We start from the raw sequence: 9,646 nt of genomic DNA, 5'->3' as shown, positions 1-9,646 counted from the left end.
AGCTATGCTAATGAGTCCCCCTAGCTCTTTTTCTACGAAATGATCCCTGATTTCCACTATTTAGTAGGGACGTACCACCACACAATAACTAAACCCACACTGAATATAACCCTCTTCTTTTTTTAGAGCTGGGTAAAAACCATCTTCTGCAATACAGACTACTTCCCACTATTTAGTAGGGACATACCACCACACAATAACTAAACCCAAACTGAATATAACCTTCTTCTTTTTTAGAGCTATTATACTAACTTCTAACATTAACAATGTTTAGAAATAACCAGGGAAGGCCCTGATACTCTTTTACCTCACTGATGCTGTTTCAGCTCGAATAGGACAAAGACAATGAGAACAGGAATGAGAAGAGATCAAGTCAACAGCTAATACAAGAATGCAAGTTGATTAACCAGTAGAGTATAGCAATGTCACTACTGCACTGATGAATTCTCATGCACTACACTTCCAACTCTCACACTGTCAGGGAAGGCTTTTCAGAAGCAGGAGCAAAATAGTCACCTTCCACTTTGGTGTAGTGGTTAAGTATGTGGACTCTAATGTGGTAGAACCGGGTTTGATTCCCCACTCCTCCACTTGCACCTGGCTGGATGACCTTGGGCAAGCCATAATTCTGGCACAGCTGTTCTTGAAAAAGAGCAGTTTGTGTCAGAGCTCTCTCAGCCCCACCTACCTCACAGGATGTCTGTTGTGGGAAGGGGAAGGAGGTTGTAAGCCGCTCTGAGACTCCCTTGAGTAGTGAAGGGTGGGGGATAAATCCAATCTCTTCTCTTTGTCTTCTTCTGAGTATTTTTCTAGACTGCATGTTTAGTTCCTCATCTACGCTACTAGTCACTTTCTGGGGTTTCCAAGTGCATGCCTGTACCTGATCTACAAATGTAATTTTTCATTATCACTGGTTAGAAGGAAAATGAAAATGGACATGAATTGTGCCTTTGACTGTCCATAAAATAGATGCTTCCTCTTATCTGCTTGAGCAGTACCATCCCTGCAGGGTGCATCCCAACTGGGTAGCAACCAAAGATTTACAGTAAGAAATGATTCCCACGAAAACCAATGAAGAGTATACAAAAAGCTACAGACATGCAAAAATCAAGAAGAAAAAAATTATTAAAGAACAATGCATACCAAACTAAGAAAGAATAAATTCTTGGTGCACACTTCTTAGCAGGGAGAATATGAATAGGAAGGTACATAATGACCAGTAAGTATGCTGTCGTAAATAGTCTGTATGGGCAAGGTCTGAAGAAAATCATAAAATTTTATAGCTGAAAAGAATGTGAAGAATCATGAATGTACTTGATGCACTGTAAGAAAGCAACTACCACCATAGCCAGTGTACCAGTTAAAATTGATTATCATAGAAGAATACATGTAAAGTTTAAGAAAAACTGTGGGTTGCCACAAAAAATGAGCAAGAAACCCATGGTGTGCTTGCTGTCAACGTATTATGGGGATTCTATGGTCAGTAATATCCAAGCAAACTATTTGTTTCACATTTGATGTCCTAACAACCTAATCCCTGCAGGCAAGGTTCATGGTTGTGTGGGTTACTGATTCTCTTACTCCCAATACCTGTGCAGCCTTTCCTTCCACATGCAATAATCCCATGGATTTCTGTGAGAGGCCAAGTAACAGAAGAACTGCACAGCTGGACTACTTACTAAGTAAATAATCAGAATCAGCAGGTTTAGTCATATGGGCCCCTGATAAGTAGCCTGTTTTGTAGTAGGATAGAGTATAAAATCTCAGACCCCACCAGCTTCTAGTTGCTTACAGAGGCTCACAGACTGCATACACAATGCCCTCTTCCTCTCTGCTTCTCATTTGTTTTGCTGGAGTGGTGTATCTTGCTGGAGCTGCACCACTGGTAAGTATTGCATTCGATATTTGGTGACTACTTAGAATTTAAAAGTACAATCTTTTCAGCTATGTAACATAAAATCCTTACCGTAGACAGCCTGCATCTTTGATGTCTACGTCATTAAGATATTTTACGCATGTGTTACATTCATCACTTTGGTACGAGGCTGATTTGGAGACATCATTTGTGAAATTATATAAATGAAAATACTGATTACTGGTAATTTTTTAAAAAATCTAAGCTTTTGTTAGGGATAATGACATATGTCTGTCATATGTAGTGTATGCTATGTGTTTTTCCTTTCAATCAGATTATCAATAGTTTGGAAGTTTGCCCATAAATCTCAAGGCTTTTTATTGGACTACACGCAAAGAATTTTACCATCAGTGAGATCTCCAAGTACTTAGATATAGCTATTGTATCTAGTTCACTATCATTTTAAAACAGCTTAAAAAAGGCATACTCTAAACATGTGTGTACAATGCATAGAATCAAAAATCTTAAACTACAACTGCTTTTTCAGCACTTGTTTTTTGAGCAAATACCCAGATCTCAATATGAATACAGTCTCTGTGACAAATGATCCATTAGCAACTTGTATTCAGATTCTGTAAAGAGTGATGAAGCTTGATTCTCTGCAACTTCAGTGCTCTGATAAAAGACAAAACATGCTTATGTCACAAAGCTAAAAAATAATGAACACCTAGAATGTTATATGTTTTAATGAATATTAATTAGTAATGTAAACCCCACTGAAGGACTGGCAGCCTTCAGTTCAGTATACAGTCAAGAAACTGAGGTCCCTGCCACACGGCAGGGAAAACTCTGGCCAAAGTGCGGCTTTTAAAAGCCACACCAAAAAAGAGACACCGCCGCGGGATCCCACGATCCCCTGAGCCGCGGCGCTGTTGCTCCCCAGCACGATCAGATGCCAGGGAGGAAGAGACGATTGGGGGGGGAGGGTGCGAAACTGTGCATGCTCGAGCATGCGCAGTACGGCCGGGGGCCGGGGATGCGCCGGCGGAAAGACGCCCCGGCGATCCCACGGCCGGCAGTGATGCAGCCTTTCAGAAAGAACCACCTAGGTAGGTGGTTCTTTTTTGCTGTGGGGTTTGGCCGGGAGGGGCGGATTGGGAACGGGCTGGGAACAGGCTGGGAACGGGCGCAGCACGATTCCCAGATGTTGCTGTGGGATCGCGCCCGTTTGCTGCGGCCCCGATCCGTCCCTCTCCCAGCCCAAAACCTCTCGTGTGAACAGGGCCTGGCATTTTCTTTCCGTTCAAAAGATGTCAACAGACTTTTTTTTTAATTGACAATTTTTAAAGAAGTACAGTTTTAGAAATGCACTTATTATTCACAGTTACAATAATTTTTATAGAAACATTTTAACATAGAAAAAACATATTTCAACCTAAAACATCAACAATTGTTCAAAAATAAATCATTTTTTAATATTGAGCCTTATCTGGGATAATTTTTTTTTCTAACATAAAACTTATAACAGGGTACCATATAACAACTACCCTTTCATTGTACTTATCTGGTGCTGCATTAGACAGATTGAATGAAATCTTTTGAAAAATAAAGTGTTCCCAAATCTTATTGTACCGCTGTGTGAGAGACGAGGGCTTTTTGTCAGTTCATCTAGAGGCAATCAGGATACGTGCCAAAGCTAATAAAATTGCTATTAACTAACACATTATTAAGAGCAAAGCCTTATCTTGGTTGCTTTTAAATACTTTTAATATGTTGTTCCTTAGAATAACATATAATGTCACATGAAACGGCGTTATACTGAGCCACAGCCCCTGCATTCATTGTCTATATTTACATAAATGCAAGAACCCCTTAAGAGTTTTCAAGTTCAGACAGCTAAATAATTTCCCAGCTTAAAGGTTAGAACATAAGAACATGAGAGATGCCAATGTTGGATCAGGCCAAAGGCCCATCCAGTCCAACACTCTGTATCACACAAAAGTTCAAAAAAAGGTGGCTGAAAAATTTATCTGCATTCACAAAAAAAAAGGTTCTGGGGGACCACAGGTTGATAGGGTTTTTGTTATTGTTGTTATCAAGGTTTCTCATGGTTCCATCGACTCTAAGTGCCCTCTTATGGTGAAAGTCCTGGATGCAGTTAGAGGAAGCCCAGCCACCAGCATAATGGTAAGAGTGTTCAAGAAAGCAGAAGACGGCAGCTGGAGAGATTTTGCTAATGGGTAAGTTGTACTGCACACAAAGGCAGTACTGCTTAGGTCGGGCTCCACATTTGTATACATCTACAAAACAATTGCATAATTCTTGAATCTTTAAGTCTCAAATGTATCTTTAACTGATGGGAACCGACAGGAACAATGAGTCGGATGCTGCCTAAAATCTCGGGCTCAGAAGCATGACTTCTCTCCCACTACAGCCCCAAGTGCATCTCCAAAATGCTGTTCCTCAGGAGCCAGGGACCTCCGGAAACATCCATGAATGGGTAGTGGGAGGGCTGCCAGGGACCTCCGGAAACATCCATGAATGGGTAGTGGGAGGGCTGAAGAAGGAGGAAGCACTGGCAAAAATGGCTCCCACTTATACACATCGATCTTTTCATGGGACTCAACCAGTGTTCCCTCTAAGCTGAGTTAGTGTGAGCTAGCTCACAGTTTTTTAGCCCCCGGCTCACACATTTTTGTCTTCACTCAGGAAGGAGGGCTCCAGAGCAAACTAATTTATGTAGTAGCCAAATCACTCGCTCACAACTTTAATGCCGGTAGCTCACAAAGTAGAATTTTTGCTCACAAGACTCCACAGCTTAGAGGGAACATTGGACTCAACCCATTTTCTCCCTTTAATTTTATTGGGGCACTATCCAATCCAGTAACAAGAGCATATATGTGTGCTAGAGTGTATACACAGATTTATCTATGAGAACAGTACTACTATGTGCCCTACCACAAACTGTCATTTCAGCAACGGGATTAGAAACAAGGGACCCTTTGGAAATCTTATAATCAATATCACCAAACATCTCTATGTATTCATGAAGACTAATAAAAAAAACAGAATGAAGATTCTCAGCACTCTTGCAAAACTCTTGGCAGCTACATACAGCCTGTACACTGCCTACCACTTCAGAGTTCTCAGACTTATCAGGCAATACTGGACAGATAGTTAATTTGGTATTAAAGTTTCCCATAACTACAGCTACTGGCATGACAGATTTCCCAAAAAGCTTTCTAGAGTTTCTCCAAAGTTGTATGTGAGACTGTGACAAGATTGATCTTTATAGTGTAATCCATAAACAGGACATAAACAGACTATAAGCAGGGTCAGTCAAAAAAAATTGGACAGAAGGGAACAAGGCTCAGTTCTTGTTTACAAACGTCACCAATACTAAGGATAACACTGTGTGTATTTCATATACAAAGGCTGTCCATCATTTTTCTCATCATGCAATCCAAACAAAACTCAGCCTTCCTTTTAGAATTCCTACAACTGGCCAAACATTAATACGAAAATGAAACACAGAACTGCAGAAGAGGAGGAGGAGGAGGAGGAGGAGGAGATTGGATTTATACCCTGCCTTTCACTACCCAAAGGAGTCTCAGAGCAGTTTACAATCTCCTTTCCCTTCCCCTCCCCACAACAGACACCATGTGAGGTAGGTGGGGCTGAGAGAGCTCTTTTGAAGATTGCTCTTGAGAGAACAGCTCTGAAAGAACTTATGACTGACCCAAGGTCACACCAGCAGCTGCATGTGGAGGAGTGGGGAATCAAACCCAGTTCTCCCAGATTAGAGTCTGTGCTCCTAACCACTACACCAAACTGGCTCTTAACCCTGAAATATTTTACCACACCGTTAAACATGACATACATATTTCTACAAAAGACTTCCCTAAAAGAAAAAAAGCTAAAACATGCATTTTATAAATTATTAACCTTTAATTTGGGACCTTCAGTCTGCATTTATAGCTATGAGGAAAACCATACACCACTGAGCTAAACATTTTCGGCCATCTGTTTTCCCATTAGGTTCCTTTTTTAACTTACACAAGCCAATTATAGTCACATTGCCTGCAACAGAACAATAACTCAATTTTACATAGCCTACACAACACAGAACAATACAGAATAAGCACAGTACTGGCTCAATTTGTGTTAAGAATCCAATGTTGTTATGCTGTATTCTTGTCCAATAAATGCTGCTAGAATCAAGTTATTCTTTGCATGCCATGTGACTGGCAACTCAAAGTGGATCTACCAGAAGCAGGCTTCCTGAGCATAAGAGAACTTACTTGTAAGAAAGCAAGCAGAAGAAAGTTCTTTAAACAAAATTTGCATTACAGCCCACACCATGTGGTCCATGGGGTCGCAAAGAGTCAGACTCAACTGTGCGACTGAACAACCACCACCACACCGTCAATTATTGCATGAAACAGATTTTTCCTGTGATCATGTCCAACATTTCTGTATTCCACACAATATGTAGGAAAGCAATCACAACACCTGAAAACTAGGATTCGTGTCCCAAATCTTATGCTCTGTAAGAATTACAATGTGCATAATGAATTAGTTACATATGGATTGGTTTTTCTCTTCATTTGGACAGAGCAGACAGTACTACATAAACAAAGGGATGTTGCAAGAAATGTGTGTATGTGTGTGCAGCCAAAGAGCAGGGAAACTCTGGCACCCATGTATGTAGCAAAAGCTTCTGCACACGTGGAATTGTTGTAATGGGACTAACCAGTATGCTGTTTATGCTCAGATACCATTCTTACTCTTTTATGTATTATTTGATTTTAGAAAAACCAATGAATTTGGGGAAATTCATGAGCTTACAACAGATGAACAATTTGTAGAAGGTCTCTACAAGGTGCAGTTTGATACAAGCGCTTACTGGAAGGCTCTTGGTATTTCTCCATTCCATGAATTTGCTGATGTGAGTATTTGGAGGGGAGGGTCAAAAAGACTAAAGATATGCTTTTTACCCTTTAATTATTTGTTTCCAAGATGAAAAATATAATCATTGGAGCAGTTTGGTCCAGTAATCAATGTTGTAAATTGAGCGTACGGATGAATCCTTCAGCATGTGTGGATTTCAGAGATTTGCTACATTTTCAGAAGAATGTATCTGATTCTCTTCATAATATTCATGCCGCTCTACTCTTAACCAAAGCTCACATGGTTCAGATCGAGGAACTTTTGCATTAGTACATCCATCATGCTATGCCACAAATTCCTATAAACACTATAGTCAGCAAAAGAAAAAGTGGATGTGAATTTTAAAATAGAAAAGACGTTATAATGGATTGCACTGAATAAATAAACAAAACAATGCAAACATTCCCCATACTTTCCCACAGATGCATGTAAAGAGAACCTATGCCAATGGCTCTGCAATGACCCATGCATCTACACAGACCCATGCAAAGCAACAGTAACATATCAGACCATTTTACTTGGTACTCAGGGCCAGATCTCTCTCCGTCTCCAAGCAACTAAGGCACTGGCAATGTTGCTAGGAGGTCTAGTGGTGTAGATAAGGCAACAAGCATGGCTTATGCCTGTCATTGTTTCTCAAACCTGCATAGCTACCAGACAAGCCCAAGGCAGATCCCAGCACTGCTGGGCCTTGGCTTGCTCCAAGCATGTCTGGACCAATACAATCCTTGTCTCCCCCTCCCCATTTTGTTTGCTAGAACACCAACATCTTAATAGGTTGCCATTGCAATTTATTCAAGACTTGGGCTAATAAGGTTGCCTGTCCCTGTTCAAGTGGCTGGAATATTTGGAGGAAAAAATCCTAATTACTACTGAAAGTGGATTTTGCTAAAAGAAAGGTTATTCTATTTCCCACAGTATGGGTTCGATCCAGACTAAATTTTTCATCAGCAAAACAGAACTTTCCTGCCTCCCTCCTCCCCCTGCAACCCACCAATCTCCACAAAAATATTTCTCCTGCAGGACAGGAGCTCCAAGAAAGACATGTACAGGGTCTAAAGGGCAATCAGTCCAAATTGCTGATTTGGTCTGGATTCAGCCCAATACAAAAACATTGGGAAAGTCCACATCTATGGGTTGAATCCAGCGGAAAATTTCTACAAACAGAAGTGACCAGTGATTTTCACTGATCTACGCCTAATGCTGTTTCGAGGGGGGGGCGCTCATCGGAGTAGCACTGAAAGGGCATTTGCAGCTGAAGTAGGACCGAGGAAGCAAGGAAGTCATGCTGTGCAAATGGAAATACCTTCTACAAGTGGAGATTTTATGCTGGATCCAACCATTGTCTGCCGCAAGGAAGTCATGCTGTGCAAATGGAAATTCCTTCTATAAGTGGAGATTTTATGCTGGATCCAACCCATTGGTTATAAATACCCCACTACACACATCTGATGAAGCAAACTCTAGTCCACATAAATTTATGCTAGAATGAAAGCTTGTTAGTCATTAAGGTGCCACTAGGGGCTTGTTTACTTTTACCACAACAAACCAATATCGCTACTTGTCTGAAACATTCATTTCTTTGACAGTGAAGCCGAGCCAACACTCGGTTGTCTAATACTACTCTGTCATACATAGCTTTAGAATTTTTAAAAAGCTGCTGTAAGCTTTTGGAAAACTTTAGAAAGCCCTCCAATGCTTTTGTGCACTGTGACCGAGAAGCTTATTTTGAACCGTTTGAAAATCAGGCTTATCTCTAACTGATTAACCTCAATGACAGCTACACAGGACAATTCTACAAAACAAGCTTAGGCATGGAAGTGGCAAAAAGGTCCTTTCTTTTAAATTTAGTAGTTCTAAAATCACACTTAGCATGGAATTAAATAAAGTGATTCACCAATATGGCAACGTTACTATCTTTCAGCATTTTTATTAGATTTATGGTAACTGGTTTTAAACAGTTATGTCCATCCACCATTTATTTCACAGATGAGTCTGATGTACACTCCAAGCTCCCTACTCCCTAGATTGGTTCTGTTCATTTTAATGGAGGAAGTCAATACAAGCGTAAACTGATCTGTAAAAAACTACTAAAATGAATGGGAAGTACGACCATGCTAGACTTCTATGTGTACATCAAGAAGGGTTACAGTTTAAAGCAACTGATTATGAATAGTTAAAGCAAAAAAAAAGAAAGAACACCACTCTTCAACACTGTACTCCAAACTTAAAATGTTTTTCTTTTGTAGGTGGTTTTTATTGCTAACGATTCTGGTCACCGTCATTACACCATCGCCGCACTTCTCAGTCCCTTTTCCTATTCAACCACAGCCGTTGTCAGTGATCCAAAGGAATGAGACCCCACAGTATTCTTAAAAAGTTTCTCTATTGTTCATTTTTGTAGGATTATTTTTAAAGGATACTTGTAACTTGTGTAATCATTGTCTTGTTTGATAAAGTAGCACCTCTCTGACATCTTGGTTAAAACTTTTTTTTAAAATGTATCAATAAATATTACTTCTCTAAGACAGGGATGTCAAATGCATTTGTTACAAGGGCCAGATCTGACATAAACAGGACTTTGTCGGGCCAGGGCATGTGTGTCATAAAATGTAATGCCAGGTAGCAAAGATATTAACTTTATAAAGGACACTGACAAACATAATTAAAGGGTTCTTTTAAATCTAAAATACAAACATGCTTAAAACAGTAACACTCTTGCCATTTTTTATTTAACAGTCCTTGATAACTGACACCTCCCAAACCTTCCCCCCAAACCCTTAAAAGATGCCTATTTAAAATGGAAAGGTGGGGGGCAGGGGTCTTGTTGTAGAAAAAGAG

At 40.2% G+C, this 9,646-nt stretch overlaps 1 protein-coding gene across 1 annotated transcript; it reads left to right on the top strand.

The window, feature by feature from the left end:
* Positions 1 to 1,816: 1,816 nt before the first annotated feature.
* Positions 1,817 to 9,325, top strand: TTR (transthyretin). Its single transcript, XM_015414565.1, has 4 exons — positions 1,817 to 1,885; positions 3,956 to 4,095; positions 6,668 to 6,803; positions 9,055 to 9,325. Exons 1-4 carry the CDS (start codon positions 1,817 to 1,819, stop codon positions 9,160 to 9,162), a joined length of 453 nt encoding a protein of 150 aa, XP_015270051.1. The 3' UTR covers positions 9,163 to 9,325.
* The last annotated feature ends 321 nt before the right edge of the window (positions 9,326 to 9,646 follow it).

Source organism: Gekko japonicus, unplaced genomic scaffold, assembly GCF_001447785.1.
Source record: "Gekko japonicus isolate JY-2015 unplaced genomic scaffold, Gekko_japonicus_V1.1 scaffold559, whole genome shotgun sequence".
NCBI lineage: Eukaryota > Metazoa > Chordata > Lepidosauria > Squamata > Gekkonidae > Gekko > Gekko japonicus.
This window is presented reverse-complemented; position numbering and strand designations above follow the sequence as displayed.

Bases quoted from the DNA above. Each gene is read 5' to 3' on its own strand.
- TTR (XM_015414565.1), top strand. From the start codon at position 1,817: ATGCCCTCTTCCTCTCTGCTTCTCATTTGTTTTGCTGGAGTGGTGTAT. The intron at 4,096-6,667 runs GTAAGTTGTACT...ATTTGATTTTAG, and splicing joins TGGAGAGATTTTGCTAATGG to AAAAACCAATGAATTTGGGG. The intron at 6,804-9,054 runs GTGAGTATTTGG...TTTCTTTTGTAG, and splicing joins CATTCCATGAATTTGCTGAT to GTGGTTTTTATTGCTAACGA.